At 45.6% G+C, this 18,435-nt stretch overlaps 2 protein-coding genes across 7 annotated transcripts in view; one reads left to right on the top strand and one right to left on the bottom strand.

Moving 5' to 3' along the window:
* PTGES2 (prostaglandin E synthase 2) overlaps positions 1 to 13,604 on the top strand; it is a 43,688-nt gene extending 30,084 nt beyond the window's left edge. For 3 of the 6 annotated variants that reach the window (XM_078767182.1, XM_078767184.1, XM_078767183.1), the window contains exons 2-7: positions 6,979 to 7,170; positions 10,346 to 10,401; positions 10,497 to 10,637; positions 12,264 to 12,464; positions 12,741 to 12,858; positions 12,960 to 13,604. In XM_078767182.1, the coding sequence (XP_078623308.1) occupies positions 6,979 to 7,170; positions 10,346 to 10,401; positions 10,497 to 10,637; positions 12,264 to 12,464; positions 12,741 to 12,858; positions 12,960 to 13,109 (858 nt within the window). In that variant the 3' untranslated portion in view covers positions 13,110 to 13,604. Of the gene's footprint in view, positions 1 to 5,900; positions 6,555 to 6,605; positions 6,732 to 6,843; positions 6,865 to 6,978; positions 7,171 to 10,345; positions 10,402 to 10,496; positions 10,638 to 12,263; positions 12,465 to 12,740; positions 12,859 to 12,959 lie in introns of those variants that run through there. The other 3 variants (XM_068133999.2, XM_068134000.2, XM_068134002.2) reach the window with 3 other exon arrangements.
* Positions 13,167 to 18,435, bottom strand: part of LOC137438716 (uncharacterized) — a 30,885-nt gene continuing 25,616 nt past the window's right edge. The window contains exon 5 of the mRNA XM_078767181.1: positions 13,167 to 16,487. Within this exon, the coding sequence (XP_078623307.1) occupies positions 16,435 to 16,487 (53 nt within the window). The 3' untranslated portion in view covers positions 13,167 to 16,434. The remainder of the gene's footprint in view (positions 16,488 to 18,435) is intronic.

The raw sequence follows: 18,435 nt of genomic DNA, 5'->3' as shown, positions 1-18,435 counted from the left end.
CCCAGCCATTTCCACAACACTAATGCACCCATCCACAATACCATTCTGCAACCGCACCACAAATGCCAATATCCAACCACAATTTACCTATACCCTCTACCTAACACTTACACTACCCGCCCCGGGTACTCGTGAAAGGGGTCCACTCTTCCCCCATCCACACCTTCGCACCATGCACACCACTCCGTACCACTTACTCCAACTCTCTCCACACACCTGTACTTGCACACCTGTGCTCTCACTCCTGGTGCCACCTGCACCCTTCTCTCCCCAAGCGCATTCGCGCTGATCCACAACACTCACTGCTCCACACTGCTCCACACACCTGTTCAGTTGCACACCTGTGCAATCACACCTGTTCAATTCTCAACCACACAGCATCATCTCATCTAACTACTCCCCTCTGAAACTTGCGCTTCCCAGTCGCCCCTTTAAACTATTGCGCTCCCTCGTCATTATCATCCATACTAATCTACCTGCGTCCCCACTACAGGTATCAGTCACTAACTAACCTTAACGTTACCTAATGTCATCTTCTAGGTCCCTATCAATATCCTAACCCACCCGGGCTAGTTTTCACTGCCATACACCCCATAAGCTATTGCTCCTTTGCCCCACCTGTGAGGGATGACAGAGTTGTCATCCCACCACATCGGGCATCTCCCACTACCAATTTTTGCACATCAAATTTCAACAAATCCAAAATTTGCCAATCACTACTCATCATCTGCCAATCATTACTGCCAATCCCTTGCCAATCATCAAATTTTGTTTTTTTCTAATTTCGGGGCCAAAACACTAACCTCATCACACAGTCTACTCACTAATGCCTCTCGGTGCGCCAATTTACTTCTAAAGCTCGGCTTCGTACAGCCAAGCCATGAATGCGGGTTGTTCTGTGCCAGCGGCTGGATGCGTCCGGCATTCGGTGCAGGGAAGGAGGTTTACCCGGGCCGAGGTCCCACGCACCTTCTCGGCACGGAGCCATCCAATGTCCCGATCTCGACCTGCCGGACGTCTCAACAAAACGTGGTCGCCATGACGACCCTTCCTATCCAGCTGCCCGCTCCACCTAGTGGAGCCTGGACGCGGCCGTTCCACGCGAGGCCCGGCACGCACCGAGGGCCCGATTCGGCTATAAGTCGTTCTAACCGCTGCTCCGTTTAACGTCGATGCTTCACCTGCATGCTTACACCCCGCAGCCCGTTCCTTGCTCACACATCCAGCCGTTCCCATGCTCCTCGTACCTTTCCTTACACACCCAGGTACCCTCATTCCACTCACAGCCTTGGTCACACACCTGACCACCGAACACTTTGGCACACATTCGTTGGTCGCACACCTCACCAACACACCTCTTCGCGCCCCCTCCTCGGTCACCTCCTCTGTGACAATCACAGGTGTGCTCTCATTCGCACACCCAACCACGTGCCTCACTACCAACTCCAGCGTGCATTCCCACTCACGCTCTACCATTCCAGGTGTGCATCCTTCCATTCCAGGTGTACATCCTCGCTCACCTGTCACAACCAACTCACGCTCCTTGTCACTCTCACTACTCTCACCTCCATTCCTGACAGCGCACTCACCCTTACTCTCGACAGCGCACTCTTTCCTCATGCACCTGTCCGTTACACACCTTTCTCGCGCACACGCTTGCGCACACTCTCCCGTCACACCCTCTGTAACACTCACCACAGGCGTGCATTCTTCCTTGCCTTTGACAGCGCACTCTTTCCCCATGCACCTGTCCGTCACACACCTTTCTCGCGCACACTCTTGCGCACACTCTCCCGTCACACCCTCTGTAACACTTACCACACCGCGCTTCCATGTGCTCCCTCGCACACGCGCTACGACCGACTCATTCTCGCCAGCACCCTCACTCCTTGGCACGCACTTTTTCCTCACACACCCCAGAGTCGGACTTTCTCGCACACCTCCTTTTTCGCACACCAGACCTGTCGCACACTTCACCAACGGCCTCTCACGAACACCCGGGTCCATCTCGACCCCCAAGCTTCTTAAATCCCCTGGCGCATCATACGCACGACCATATTGGTCACCACTTACACCGGGTCCTCTTCCTCTTCGCTTCTCCTCCATCACCTGCGAATCCCTCATCCGGTTAATGAGCACATCATCACGATCCAAACACAGACTTTGGACCAATTCTTTTACTTCCTCCTTTATCTCTTTCTTATCCTCTCTCCGTCGCTTCTTAATTTCGCTCACCCCTGCTTCCACTTCTTCTAATTTCTGCTTCACCTCTTTTATCTCCCGGTGCGTCTCCTCAAGTTCGTCCTCTAAGGCTACCTTGACCGTTTCTATGTGCGTCCTCACCTGCCGGTCCTTCGTCTCCATTACCTCTACCACCTCGTCCAACCTCGCTGTCAGTCCCTCACGTACCATCTGACATTCCCTCTTCGTCGCTATCAAGTCGTCTTTTAGTTCTTTCTGTGTAGCTTTTAACCCTCCTAATACCGCAGTGTTCCTTTGAACCTGCTCCGTTAGTCCTTTTTGTCCCTCCGTCAGCTGTTCCACCTCCTGCGTCAGGTCCTCTATGCCCCCTTGCAATTTTATAGTCCCCTTTCTCACCTCCTTCTCCATGTGCTCCTTACAGTGCCTCACCTCCTCGCGCACTCCTCCGACCTCCTCACTCACTCCTCTTCTGATCTCTTCTCCCATCACTTGCATCTCCTGCCCAGATGCCACCCTCATCTGCTCCATTTCCTCCCTGTGAGCATCCAGTTTGGTTTCTACCCCCATTCTGACCTCCTCTATCTGCTGCCCCATTTGTTTAACTTCCCTTTCCGCCTGGTCCCTCATGTCCCTCAATTTGCCTTCCATACTGGTTTCTAACCCCTCTAACCCATTTTTCACTCCCTCTATCTGATTCTCCTGGGCAGCCAACCCTCTAACCCACTCCTGGGCAGTCATTCTATAACGTGTGTGTACATGTGTTTGTATGTGTGTTTGTGTGTACGTGTGTATGTCTGTACATGTGTTTGTGTGTGTATGTGTATACGTGTATTTGTCTGTACGTGTGTTTGTGTGTGTATGTGTGTATGTGTGTATGTCTGTACGTGTGTTTGTGTGTATATGTGTGTACGTGTGTTTGTCTGTACGTGTGTGTGTGTACGTGTGTTTGTCTGTACGTGTGTACGTGTGTATGTCTGTACGTGTGTTTGTGTGTGTATGTGTGTTTGTCTGTACATGTGTGTGTGTATGTGTGTACGTGTGTTTGTCTGTACGTGTGTATGTGTGTACATGTGTTTGTGTGTACGTGTGTATGTCTATATGTGTGTTTGTGTGTGTATGTGTATACGTGTGTTTGTCTGTACGTGTGTATGTTTGTATGTGTATGTACGTGTGTTTGTGTGTACGTGTGTTTGTGTGTACGTGTGTTTGTGCATTGTGTTTGTGTATGTTTCGTATGTTTGTGTATGTGTGTGCATGTGTTTGTGTGTGTGTATGTGTGTACATGTGTATGTGTGGACGTGTGTGTTTGTGTGGATGTGTGTACGTGTGTATGTGTGTCATTAGTGTTTGTATGCATGTGTTTGTGTGTTTGTGTGTGCATGTGTGTGTGTGTGTCGTTAGTGTTTTTTGTGTGTATATGTGTTTGTCACGCTGCTCCTCCACTTCTGGGTCGATCACATCCAGACTTGCAACCATAGGTGTAGTTTGGCTTCTCTAGTTGCGGGGGGCGCGGGAGGGGGGAGGGGGGGTGGGGGGGCAAGGGCTTGATGTTATTATTATAATAGAGTAAACGTATATGGTTATGTCGGTTTGTATGTATGTCTGTTTGTTTGTATGTATGTTTGTATGTATGTTTATATGCGACCAAACGTCCTCTTCTTCTTCAATATAAAAAACACCCTCTTCATTTACGTTGAGACTGCTGAGACCCTTCAGAACTTTGACGACCCTTTAAGTCCCCCGAGACCCTTAAGACCACCAAGACCCCGAAGACCCAAAATACCCTTAAAGACCCAAAAGACCCTGAAGACCCAAAACACCCTGAAGACCCAAAACACCCTGAAGACCCCAAAGACCTTAAATACCCAGAGGAACAAAAAGACCCTTAAGACCCAAAAGCCCCTGAAGACACTGAAGACCCCCAAAGACCCTGAAGACCCAAAAGACACCGAAATGGTATAAGATGCCTAGCCCTCTGAAACGACGTGTGGTGAGGTGCGTGGAGCGCGTCGAGTCACACTAGTCTTCTTATTGTAATAGAGTAAACACATGTGGTTATGTCGGTTTTTATGTTTGTCTGTTTGTTTGTATGTATGTTTATATGCGACCCAAACGTCTTCTTCTTCTTCTTCAAATATAATTAACACCCTCTTAATTTACGTTGAGACTGCTGAGACCCTTCAGAACTTTGACGACCCTTTAAGTCCCCCAAGACCCTTAAGACCACCAAGACCCCTGAAGACCCAAAATACCCTTAAAGACCCAAAAGACCCCGAAGACCAAAAACGCCCCAAATACCCAAATCACCCTGAAGACCCAAAACACCCTGAAGACCCCAAAGACCCTTAAATACCCAGAGGAACAAAAAGACCCTTAAAGACCCAAAACACCCAAAACACCCCAAAGACTCAAAACATCATGAAGACCCAAAACACCCTGAAGACCCAAAACACCCTGAAGACCCAAAACACCCTGAATACCCAAAACACCCTGAAGACCCAAAAGACCCTTAAATACCCAGAGGAACAAAAAGACCGTTAAGACCCAAAAGCCCTTGAAGACACCGAAGACCCAAAATACCTCGAAGACCCAAAAGACCCCACGAATACCCAAAACACCCTGTAGACCCAAAACACACTGAAGACCCCAAAGACCCTTAAAGATCCAAAGAAACCAAAATACCCTTAAGACCCAAAAGCCCCTGAAGACCCCAAAGACCCTGAAGACCCAAAAGACACCGAAATGGTCAAAGATGCCTATCCCTCTGAAACGACGTGTGGTGAGGGGCACGGACCGTGCCGAGTCACACTAGTGTTATTATAATAGAGTAAACGTATATGGTTATTTCGGTTTTTATGTATGTCTGTTTGTTTGTGTGTATGTTTATGTGCGACCGTAACGTCTTCTTCTTCTTCAAATATAATTAACATCCTCTTAATTTACATTTAGACTGCTGAGACCCTTCAGAACTTTGACGACCCTTTAAGTCCCCAGAGACCCTTAAGACCACCAAGACACCTGAAACCCCCAAAGACCCGAAAGACCCAAAACACCCCAAAGACCCAAAACATCCTGAAGACCCAAAACACCCTGAAGACCCAAAACACCCTGAAGACTCAAAACACCCTGAAGACCCCCAAAGAACCTTAAATACCCAGAGGAACAAAAAGACCCTTAAGACCCAAAAGCCCCTGAAGACACTGAAGACCCAAAAGTCCCCGAAGACCTAAAAGATCCCAAAGACCTAAAAGTCTCCGAAGATCCAAAACACCCTAAAGACCCAAAACACCCTGAAGACCCAAAACACACTGAAGACACCAAAGACACTTAAATACCCAGAGGAACAAAAAGACTCTTAAGACCCAAAAGCCCCTGAAGACACCGAAGACCCAAAAGACACCGAAATGGTCAAAGATACCTATCCCTCTGAAACGACGTGTGGTGAGGCGCGCCGACTCACACTAGTGGAGATAATTGTAGAATGCTGTTATTAGAGATGTTCATGCAGTTTGTAAGAAGTTGATGATCATGTACTGATATTATAACATTGTACTTGGGTTGCTAATTCGTAGTCTCAGTGGCTGCACTACAAGAGTAATCAAGTAATGATGTAACCAGAGGAGTGTTTGTAGAAGCTTGAAGCAATAACTGATGAAGTGTAAAGGAGGCAGTGATGTCGGGATTGTTATGTGATGGCAATACTGTTAGCTACTCTCTAAACCAACATCATCCCTATCTTGTGTAGGACCTTTTTTAGACTGTAGTTTGTCATCCCTACATTGCCTTTTGATTTAGCACAATTTTTTTTATTCACTTGTATAATATGTCTCTCTAAACAGTTCGAACTTGGGTGTCGCAATTGCCATCCCTACAAAGAACGCGAACATGCAGACAAATTTGCTTTATTAGATTGCCATTGGACAATGTTGAGCAGAAACTGAAAGGCAAAGCAACAGGTCATGATGGTGACGTCACAGCGCTTATAAATAAAACTCCACGGATGGGACTCGAGAATGCAAAGAAACGTGAATTTCACATCCGTCACATTGTCCTGTAATTAAATAAGTAACTTTCCTTCCAATTTATTAACGCAAGGAAAATGTGAGAATGTATATCAAACAACAACAATAACAACAACAGCCAACATGGCCGCCTCCATGGCGAAGCTGTGCCGTCCTGTTTTCGCCCTGCGAGGGCTCGTGTTGTTCCGGCCCCTCGGCGGACATCGCTCCAAACGCTACTGGACGGGATTCGCTGCTGGTGGTTTGTTCGGAGGTTGGGCGGCGCGGACTTGGTGGGAGGAACGTGCGAAGTACTTGGCCCAAGAAGAAGAAGAAGAAGCTCGCACGGAGGTGAACGCCGAGTCGGAGGAATAAAAGATCTTTTTCTGCATTTATTATCTGTTTTTGGCGTCGGCACCTGCTCGTTCGATTCCCGACGGGATGACGCGTGCCCGTAAATTACGGTTGTGGTGCGGCGCCAGCAGGGAGCGCTGCATCGCGGAGCACGCCGTCCTTTGTAGCTCCATGGTAAAGCCGGCCGTCTCCGTTGCATTGTTGAGGTTGTGGACGTGACATGCGGTCCCTCTAAGTGTAGGCATTGCGTGCCGGTGGCCTTGCAAGATCCCCTGTCCGCAGATGTAAAGTTTGTTTTTTGATGATGGTAAGAATGACGTCACTACGTGTAAGTGTCAAAATGATACATTTGATGAGGTGTGGTTAAAGCACAGGCATGATGGGCCAAACGGCCTCCTCTTGTATTTTGTTTCATCTCCAGGTACATTCAGAGCTGCACCTGACGTTGTATCAATACAAGACGTGTCCGTTCTGCAGCAAAGTGCGGGCCTTCCTGGATTATCACAACCTGCCCTACAACCTGGTGGAGGTTAATCCCGTGATGAGGAAGGAGATCAGTTTCTCTACCTATCGTAAGGTCCCCATTGTGCTTACACACGGCACTGTGAATTTGGTGAGTTATTAATTTATTTATTAAATAATTAATTATATATAACTGCTTTAAAAACGGTGAAGGAAAAACCAAAGTAGGCCAAAGCTGCTGTTGTTTAATCTCTCGCTGCATTGTCCCTCTGTCGCTGCGACTCTTGTCGTCCCAGTAACGTCTTCTCGGTGACGTGTTTTTTTTTTTTTTAAGTCCACTGCCCCAACACCTCCTAATGTACAAGCACACCTATTCGGAGCCTTAGACATGACATGTACAAGCAATCCCATGAGCCTGAGAGCTGAGACATTGTCTACAAGCAAACCCGGGATGAGTCTTGGCCAGCACCTGTGCAGGACGACCTGAAAGTTGCTTTACCCCTCCCTAGTAAATCGTTCGTTTTTCGTGGCTCCACAAATGCTACACAAGATGTCTAAGTGGACTCGGCGACAAATCCAGTGGTACAAGGAGAATGTTGGAGGACACACGGAGACAACTAGAACAGCACTCGGTAGAGCGCAAACCTCCACCTGGCTGAACGGCCCACGTTTTGGATCCCACTGATAGGCTGGATCTGATCCGTACCTTAACCAAAATGGATTCATCTTCAGGACATGCAGCAACATTCAGACGTGTACCGGAAAGTAATGTCGTTTTTTTTACCCTCTGTACACAGCTTAAAAACGACGTTACTTTCCGGAACACCAACTATTTTCTGCTATCCCCGAGTATGGTACGTGGTTTCGTTTGCGGAAAGAAAAGAGTAAAGTAAAATATAAAAAAAAAAAAAAAAAAAACAAAAAAAAACAAAACCACCTTTAGAGGCCATTTTTCCCCGCAAGCGGGGGTTGGCCTTTTTCGGGAACCGTGGTTGTTGTTTTTCGGTCCCCTGTTTGAAGCAATGTTTTATGGCCGGATGCCCTTCCTGACGCCAACCCTTTTTGCCGCCTTTAACGACAAGCAGGGAATTACCAGTGAACTGGTACTCAATTTGCCGACCTCGGAAGGATGACAGGCTGAGTCAACCCCCCTGGCGTTAATTCAGCGATTGACCGGGATTCGAACCCAGGATCCTAGGATTGTTTGATCACATATTTTACTTTACTTTTGTGTAAAGTAAAATATGTGATCAAATAATTGCTCCCGGGTTTATAAGTTGTTACCTCTGCCGTCTAAGGTGGACAGATCTTGTGTTTCACCCCTGTCTGTCTATCTGTTTGTCTGTGAGCAGGATAACTCAAAAAGTTGTGGACAGATTTGGATGAAACTTGATGGACAGGTAGTGTATGTGACAACAACAACAACAACAACAATAACAGGCATTTTTAGGCCATTTTCCCTGCTAGAGCGGGGGTTAGCCTTGCAGTCCCCATGACAATCTTCTCCATTTTGCCCTATTTTCTGCATCTCTCCTTGTTAACCCCCTTGCCCGCATTTCTTCTTCCACCACATTTAGCCAAGTATTTCTCGGTCTTCCCCGTCCTCTACTTCCTTCAACATTCATTTCCATCACTCTTCTCAACCAGTCACTTTCATCCTTCCTCAACACATGACCAAACCATCTCAACCTGTTTCTCTTCACAGCATCAATCACAGGTTCTATTCCCATCATCTTTCGCAATTCATCATTTGTCTTCCTCTCTCTCAATGATACTCCGCACATCCGTCGAACCATTCGCATTTCCACCCTTTCCAGCCTTCGTTGCTGCTCTACGTTCATTACCCATGTCTCGCTCCCATAAATCATAACACTTCTCACACATGCAGCATACACCTTTCCCTTCAGCTTCAACGACACTCCCCTCATCATCAGCACGCCACTCAATTCCCAAAACTTCTTCCATGCACATCTCACTCCAGCAACCGTTGCCGAGTCTGATCCACCTTCCCCATTCAGCATATCTCCGAGGTAACAAAATGTTTTCACACCTTCCGGCTTCACACCGTCTCCAAGATCCAACTCAACATTTCCTCCATCTGCAGCTCCCTCTGTGCACACCTTACATTTGAATGTAGCTGCCACACTGGTTAATGACCCTCTCAGACCACTACATTTTTGATGAACCCACTCAGCGCACATTGTACATTGAATGGAGTTCACTCCGACACCCTTCATGTCGTCTTCACGCTGTTGAAACCAAAGCATTCAGAATCATTGGAATCTCACGCGATGAAGCTAACTCCAAGGGCCTCTCACTCACTCACCGCAGGCAGGTTGGTGGTCGTTCCGTCTTCTACCGACTCCTCTCTGGCCTTGCCCCCCCCAGCTCTCTCTGTGCTGTGTCCCCCAAATATTGCTACAGGTCGCACAAGATCTGCCTGCAACCCTCTTATGGTTAAACTGCCAAAATGAAGACTCTCTGCTCACCTTCACTCCTTCATTCCTCTTTTCTCCCGCCTCTGGAACAAACTCCCTCACTCTCTTCATCCCACTCCTCCCTTCAGGTCTTTAAAACAGCTGTTCACCACCATCTCTTATCTTCCCCCATCCAAAACCTTGATCTTTTCTACCCCGCTAATTTCACCCCAATTCCACTTTTTTGAAATACCAACTTCTGTCCTGGAAGTCCTTGGTGTCCTTGTGTTTTATACTTCTCCCACCCCCCCCCCCCCCCCCTTCCCACACCTCCTCCCCCCAAGCCTGATATGTCATATACACAGCATGATATGTCAAAAAGTTGTGGACGAATTATGACAAAACTTGGTGGATGAGTGGGTCGGTGACAAGAACAAGCCGATTTGATTTTTGTTCAGGTGCGGATACAGATACGGCCTAACAGTGGATACAAAACGTAAACTGTTCAGCTTGGCGGAGGTATTCGCCCTACCGAGTGCCATTGTAGTTTGTAACATTATTGGAACTTGCTTGTGTGTGAATAATCCTTGAACCAGGAAGTGATCCACTGATGTTATAATGATCCACTGTTTTTCTGAAAAGCAAAGTTTTTTTTTTTTTTTTTTCATTTAAAAAAAAATAAACATATTGTGCAGCATTAAAAAACGTATTGAAATGTCAAATTGTCTTCAAATTGTTCCATAACAAGGTTCGAGGTTGTGCTTTAATTCTTCACTTTCTGGGTGTTTTCGGCAAATGCTTCACACTCGTAGCTGTAAGAATATTTACCGTGACGGCTTATCATAAAAAAAAGTTGCATTTCATGAAAACGTAACTGGAAATGGTTTGTGTTTCCTATTTTTATTTCAGCAACTTAATGACTCGGCATTCATCTCCAGTGTGCTGAAGAGTTACATAATTTCGTCGTAAGTGGTCGTCATGCATCAACTTGTCCGGAACTATTTTGCTTGAAGTCCGTTTTGCCGTGTGAACTGAAAACCTCCCTCCTGATTCTGTTTAGGGAAAAGGACATGGAGAAGATTGCGTCGTACTATCCGGAAGTTGAGTCGACCGATGCAAGAGGAAAAGCGTTGATGACTCGAAGTAACAAGTACCACGTAATGCGAGCGGAAGGGCCGGTGCTTCCCGATGACGTGATCAAGTGAGTTTTGGGCGTCGTCTCGGAGAGTTTAACGCAGCATTTTGGAGATGTACGAACGACCTTTGGAGATTGGTTCAGAGGTTAAACGATGATGTTGTTGTTGTTTGCTCCTTTTTGTATGCAAAGTCGAGGCTCGTGCTTCTGCACATTATAAACTATTGATTACATTTTAAATGTCGTCTCCTTTCATCCGACAGGATGCTACAGATGTAGCGCACTTACCTTTGGGCCTTCCGGCCTGGGTTCAGCTATTCACCAAACTACGACTGACCACCTTTAGAGGCCATTTTTCCCCGCAGAGCAGGGGTTGGCCTTTTTCAGGCACCGCGGTCCCCTTTTTGAAGCGATGTTTTACAGCCGGATGCCCTTCCTGCCGCCAACCCTGTTAGTCGCCTTTTGCGACGCACCGGGAATTACCAGTGAAGTGGTACTCGATTTGCCGACCTCGGAAGGATGACAGGCTCCTGGCATTAATTCAGCGATCGACCGGGATTCAAACCCAGGATCCCAAGCCGGCACCCAAACCGCTAAGCCAACACCAGGCTCCACCAAACTACGACTACTATCTCCATTTCTATAATGACCGCAGTTATTCCTATTACCTTCTTGTGTGGTTGGCTGGGGAAAGTTTTTGTCCCAAGTTTTTCACTGACCAGCTCGCCAGGCCTAACGTTCGCCGGAATGCGATTTGCCAGGAATCTGTCATTCATTCAGGTTGCCAGTGATAACTCACCTTTTCGTCGAGAAATACACAATGGGATGTTTAATGAACACCAGCTCATACCAGTAGACGGGACCCCCAGCTTAATGTCCATCCATAACACTATGGACGGAACACGTCTGCTAACATTAGTTGGTGGACCTTAAAGATCCCACGGTGTTGTTCGCAAAGTCTCTGCGAGCAATCACATGACAATGAACAAATTCCAAATTCCTGCTCTAACTCCTGTTGGAAAGGCAATGGCACACCACCCAGTGTAATTATTGCATTGTGGCTGCTTTGCCAGCACTGAACCTTCTTTTGGGCAGAGCCCCACGTCGAGTGGAATTGAGTCTTGATAAGCTGACAGCATTTTGAATCTCAATCCAGGTAAGTTCAATTTTATTTAAGACTTGACGGTTTTCATGGGTCCATGATTGGCTGTGACCCTTCAGTGAGGGGACACCTGAGGCCTAAAAATGTTTGCCTCTGTGAGGGGACACCTGAGGCCTAAAAATGTTTGCCTCTGTGAGGGGACACCTGAGGCCTAAATATGATTGCCTCTGTGAGGGGACACCTGAGGCCTAAATATGATTGCCTCTGTGAGGGGACACCTGAGGCCTAAATATGATCGCCTCCAACAGAAATTTCTGAGAAATTAATTGAAGATGCATTTGCTGCTTTGATGGTGCAATTTTGTTTTTTGTTTTTTTACATTTAATGATACAAGGTGAAAATAACTTTGTTGATGATCAAATTTGTCCATTTTTAGTTTATGGAAGTGAACGTTGGTTTTCCTTTCAGGAAAAATAGATGAGGTTGTGTCAGGTGCTTATGGAATGAAGCTTTCTTGCATATTCACGATCCATGGAAGAGGTGGTGAAGTTCTGGGCCTTTTGACGTCTGCATCGTGCCTTGTGTGCCAGGACAGAGGTGGAGTGGAGAAAGTGGGTTGATGACCACCTGGTTCATCTCATCGCGCCCAACGTGTACCGCACACCTAAGGAGGCACTTGCTTCCTTTGACTACATCGTCAGAGAGGGCAAATTTGGCCGCTGGGAAGGTCTTGTGGCTAAATACGTTGGTGCTGCTGCCATGTACCTGATCAGCAAGAGACTTAAAAAGAGGTTTGGTTTGGGATGGGTGTGCGGGGTCGGTAGGGTAAGGGGGCGTGGCTTGTGCAATTCTTACAGGTGTGTTTTTGTGTAAACGCAAGCCTGATTGAGAGGAGGTGGGAGGAATAAGCTTGCAATCAGTGTTGTCTGTTGTACCTGTTGATGTCACGTCAATAGATAGTAGGTAATGACATGACGCTCCTGACGCGGACTTATTTGAAAGAGCTGATGTGAATTGTTTGAATAATTATATCGGATATTAACTTTGTTCCATCACCTGTCGAGCAGACACCACATGCGAGATGATGTCAGACAAGACCTGTACAGTGCAGTGAACAAGTGGATTGTGGCCGTTGGGAAAAAGAGACCATTTTTGGGAGGTGAACATCCCAATTTGGCAGATTTGGTGAGGCTATGAATATATTTGGTTATTGATGTTGTTCCAATCAGACCATTGTTCCTTCCTTCCTCTTCGCTGACCCGATTTCCCTCTGGCCTATCTTGCAGGAGGTGTTCGGAGTGTTGAGAGTCATGGAAGGACTGCAGGCCTTTGGCGATGTTTTGACTCACACAAAACTTGGCCTTTGGTACGAGCACATGCACGCTGCCATTGAAGCTGGCGATGGAGCTCAGTGGAACGGGTTTGAAAGGACATAGAACAAGGAACCTGATGAACTGTTGTGATTTGATAAGAAGCGTCCGTGTTTTTTTGGGGGTTTTTTTTTTAGCATGGCTGCTTCAGCGAATGTTCTGCATTTTGTTTCAATACAGGGTTTTTTGTTTTTTTTGTGTATGCTTAAACCTTCCAAGACCGGGATGGGTTTTCCTATCCCTGCTAAAGATGCAGGGCACAGAACCTGAAGCTTCTCGAAATGAGGATGATCCTCCGACCTTTTCCGGGTTCAGGTTGTGACTTATCGATTGTTTGCTGCTTGGGTGCTTCGTTGTGGTGCCGTACCTGTTTTTGGCACGTAGACCTGGGGCAAAGCTAGTCTGAATCCATTTCCAAAACTTCCACAATCGTGTTTGATTTGAAATGAATATTCCGATTAGCATCGGTAATGGAAACTGTGATGATGTCGTGACGACTGCGATATCACCGGCACCTTTCTCGGATCTTCTTTTGGCAATAAATGGCGCTTGATCCCGTAAGCAGGTTTCACGACCCTCCTCTTTGGTTCCCGTCACCGTTTTCTCTCGTCGGTTCCGTCCAGGTGGCGGCCTTGAAAGCCTGTCAGAGCATCGCTCGAATTGAGAGGTTGCAGGTGACATCGTTGCTTCGCTCGGCGATGCCGTCCACCACGTTGGGAAGCAGTGATAGGTGTAACGTGTTTTTCATGGTAATGCGTGTCCCTCACGTTGTGGACGAGACAACCCGGTCATCCTTTTACACCTCATCACATATGTATGCACTTCCTGTTTGGCTGGAAAAGAAAAAGTAATTCAAAATGCCGTTTTATCCCATCGAAAGGTGTCGTCATCGGAGTGGGAGAGACACGACAATATCCTTATTTTAGTCAGGGCCCTTAGGGATATTTTGGTTCAAATTCTTCCAAAAGCATCAAATTTGGCACAGATGTTGCCCATGCCATACTCTTTCGATTTTTGACGGGCGCCAAAGGCGCGGTATGATCCGGGGACCATACCGGTCCATCCCGCCATGTCACCTGACCTATGACGTCATAATTAGGATATGCATCCAATCACAAGGCGTACTATAAGTGGTCAAAGTTCAAAACGAATCGATCGAAAAATGAAGGCAGGGATCCATTTTTAAGGTTTTCATAAAATCCAATATGGCCGCCAGGTCACATGACCTATGACGTCATATTTATGACATGTATACAATCATGTATACATGAACCCAGATCATGATCGCACAAAAATTAAACACAAGGATATGGCATACAGTTCATAAAACATCAAAATCCGTACCTTTGTAATTAGACTGATGAACTGCATATGCCTGAAAATTAGGAAATAGACATGTATAATATTTCCTCTAATTGTCAAAAATAAGGTCAAAGTTCGATTACCCAACCCAGAAACATAAAATGGTGAACCTCGCGTAAATCTTGACAAAAACTCAAAAACCGACATGTTTGACTCAAAAATGACCTTTAAGATGACCTTGAGGGTTGACCTTGACCTCGAATCATCAAAATAACATCATAATTGGATTCCTCGACCTCGAAAACCCCTGAAAAGTGGTATTGTACATGATTCCAACCCTTTTGGTTATTTAACTGATTTTCCTCTAATCCGGGTGGCGGCCATTTAGTATTTCGCCAATATGGGGCCCCCGGGGGGGGGGGGGGGGTGGCCGTCTTGGCGCCCGTCAAAAATCGAAAGAGTATGGCATGGGCAACATCTGGGCCAAATTTGGTGCTTTTGGAAGAATTTGAACCAAACGGCCCCAAAATATCCCGAAGAGCCCTGACTATTTAGACCTCCAGCAATTATCGCCCACCAGGGTCCACAAACCGAAGATCTCGCTGGAAAGCGACATGCTAACAGTTCGGGCAACATGTCTCGTGCTGACTTAAAGGATCATCGTTAACAAAGCGTCCGCGTCTGTGGAGATAATTCATATAATCAGTGGTGAGTTTGGATCTCAAGCTTTTCAAATTCGTCTGATACATTGAACATGTTCATTCTCTGGAATAAAAAATTCCAAGATGTCGTGTGAGACTTCTGATGGTATTTCATTTATTCATCAAGGTTACAGTTTTCATTTTCACAATCGGTTCATTATTGTGATAAACCTTTTTGTTTTCAGATAGTTTAAAGGATTCATTCATGTTTATGGGATATTTTATCAAGTTGTACGTTTAATGTCTCCACTCCATCATTTTTTCCCCATTGTGATGGGAAGATCGAAGTATGTTCCAATCTTTGTGTGGACACCAACATTTAAGCGTCCTGTGTGATAATGTGCAGAACACTGCACAGTGATGTCACTTCTTGATACTTCAATTTGTATTTAATGAGCTGCGATTTTGCACATCTTATTATAATAGAGGAAACGTATATGGTTATGCATGTCGCTATGTTTATATGCGACGAAAACGTCTTCTTCTTCTTCAAATAAAATTACCACCCTCTTAATTAACCCTCTTAATTGCGTTAAGACTGCTGAGACCCCTGACCTTTGACGACCATTTAAGACGACCCAAGACCCCTGAACACCTCCAAAAACCCGAAAGACCCTAAACACTCCAAAGACCCAACACACCCCAAAGACCCAAAATACCCTTCAAGGCCCTGAGGCTCAAAAAGACCCTGAATACCCAAAAGACCCAAAACACCCCGAAGACCCAAAGCGCCCGGAAGACCCAAAACGACCCTGAAGACCAAAAAGACCCCGAAGACCCTTAAAGACCAAGAAGAACCAAAAGACCCTTAAGACCCAAAACACCTCAAAGACCCAAAATACCCTTAAAGGCCCATAGGATACAAAAGACCCTGAAGACCCAAATGGCCCTGAAGACCCAAAACACCATGAAGACGCAAAAGACACCGAAATGGTCAAAGATGCCTACCCCTCTGAAACGACGTGTGGTGAGGCGCGCAGAGCGCGCCGAGTCACGCAAGTGTTAAACAACTCAGTATTTTTAAATAACAAGCTGAGCAGAGAATAAACCGGAGAGAAGGTAAAGATGGATTTGTGGAATCTAAAACTCCAACCATTGGAATCTGTTGCAGTGAGGTTGAAGCACAAGGTCTGTTATTCTCGCATCACATACAGTTTGGTCTTTTCTCCAATCTTATGTCCTCAGCTCTTTGCCCTCCATCCCTCACCTGCAAACCCATGATGCACGCGTTCTTCCAGTAAGCGCCTCCGGGTTTAAACTTCGACAATCCTGGCTGTCTTTACACCTCTACTCTCTTACTCGTCGCTTCTCCCGTCATGGATCCACTTTACTGAGGCTGTTCTTTTTCATTCTTCCCTCCAGGGTTTCCAGCAGACAGTGCAGGTCTATCACCACCTTGTGCCTTGCCACCTTGTTCTACCTTGGCAGGCAGCAGCTGTAGCTGGAGGTACAATTATATACGAGGATCAGTTCAAAAGTAATTCCTCTTATTTTTCAAATCGTAACCAAAGTGTCGTAGGAAAGCTACGTGACGTCACAATGAAAGGTTTGTATATTCCACCCGTTTTAAGTTGAGCGGTACTGTGATCGGTCATGTGACAATAGCACACCATGCTTTCAAAATGTCTGCCAAACTAGATGTGCGTACACAAAGCAGAGAACAATTATTGAATTTCTTACTGTGGAAGAAGTTTCTCCAGTGGATATTCATAGGCGTTTAAGGAATGTGCACGGCAACTGTACCATTGATGTGAGAGCCGTTAGACATTGGACAAAGCTTTTCAAGAGCGGGGAAAGTGATATTGATGACAAGCCTCAAAGTGTTCGGCCTGCAACAGCAGCGACCGGAAAACAAGTCGGATTGTTGCGCTCATTAAAGTGCATTGCAGTTGACGGACTATGTGGAAATTTAAATGAATATTTGCTAATAAATCACAAATTTATTATAATTGTAATTATATTCAGTGAGAAATAAAATAAGAGGCATTATTTTCGTACCGACCCTCGTATATATGTGTACTGTTAGTAAGGTGGCTTACAGGAAATACAGCCTTTCTGAAATTAATCAATATCCACATTGGATATAATCATAATATCATTTAATATTAATAATTTCATAATTTATAATTATGAAATTTCATAATTTCATAAAAATATAATCATAATTTAATATTAATTTAAAATTAATCATAATATCATTCCCTGTTTGTCGCTAAAGGCGGCAAAAAGGGTTGGCGTCAGGAAGGGCATCCGGCCGTAAAACATTGCTTCAAAAAGGGGACCAAAAAACAACAACAACCACGGTTCCCGAAAAAGGCCAACCCCCGCTTGCGGGGAAAAATGGCCTCTAAAGGTGGTTATTATATTTTTTAGTGAAGTACCCGTGCTACGCACGGGTGGGAGGCCAGAAGCAAACAGGCAATGCAGATACGACGAATGCTAAAGCATGAAACCAATAAATTCCACATTCCTGTAGCACCTTCAGTCGCACGTCAGACATGGACAGCACGTTCGTGAAGGACTTCCATGAAAAACCTTATCGTTTGCAAACAAACGGGTACCTTCACGTATAGAAACATCGATCGTGGGACCGTGGCGAATCTGCATATGGCGATCCGTGAAGTTCACGTTCAGAACGTAGAAACCATCACGGCATGTCGTCATTCACTTGAACTCGATATCTCTTTTTTCATTCCAAACAACAAAACTCCAATCACAAATTAATCAAAAATAAACTTTTAACAACATTGTTAATTAGTCCATGGGCCAGAGCAGATATCGGTACCACCTGGGGGGACCAAACCAAAGTAGTACTAAAATGTTTATAGGGTTGATATGAGTGTAATAAGATATGATAGCCTTTTGAGATAGGTAGCTTTGTCAGTAATTTTTAAAACTCATTTTTTTGTCATTAGCGCCATTGTGTAATTTGCAAAAAATGAAAGATACGCCAGTGTCAAATTTCTATCTCCACCAATGTGGATTAAAACAATGCAAATAAGGTTATTTCCTTTTGATTAAAAAGCAAAATGCAAAATAAATGTGATTCACACTATTTTTTACATTGTATTGTGTTTACTGCCTGCAATAATTGTATTTATCTTCAGCTGGAAACTTAACATTTTGAATTACAGGTAGATTTAAGCGTTTTTTTTTCACCAATTATACTTATATTATCTTTTCTTTCAAAACTAATATCTTAACCAATATTATCTTTTTGTATGTTGCAGATAGTGTTGTACAGTGATCAGAGTGATGTCGATGGATCAAGGTACCACCCTGCCGAAGAAGCGGCCGTGCACAAACTGTCTTATTCATTGCTCAGACGATGACTCTGATTCCCTGGTGACATTGAGGGACCTGGATTCATGGAAGGCTTTGCTCCGGGC

This window comes from Myxine glutinosa, chromosome 13 (genome assembly GCF_964187855.1).
Source record: "Myxine glutinosa chromosome 13, kmMyxGlut1.1, whole genome shotgun sequence".
In the NCBI taxonomy this organism is placed as follows: Eukaryota; Metazoa; Chordata; class Myxini; order Myxiniformes; family Myxinidae; genus Myxine; species Myxine glutinosa.
This window is presented reverse-complemented; position numbering and strand designations above follow the sequence as displayed.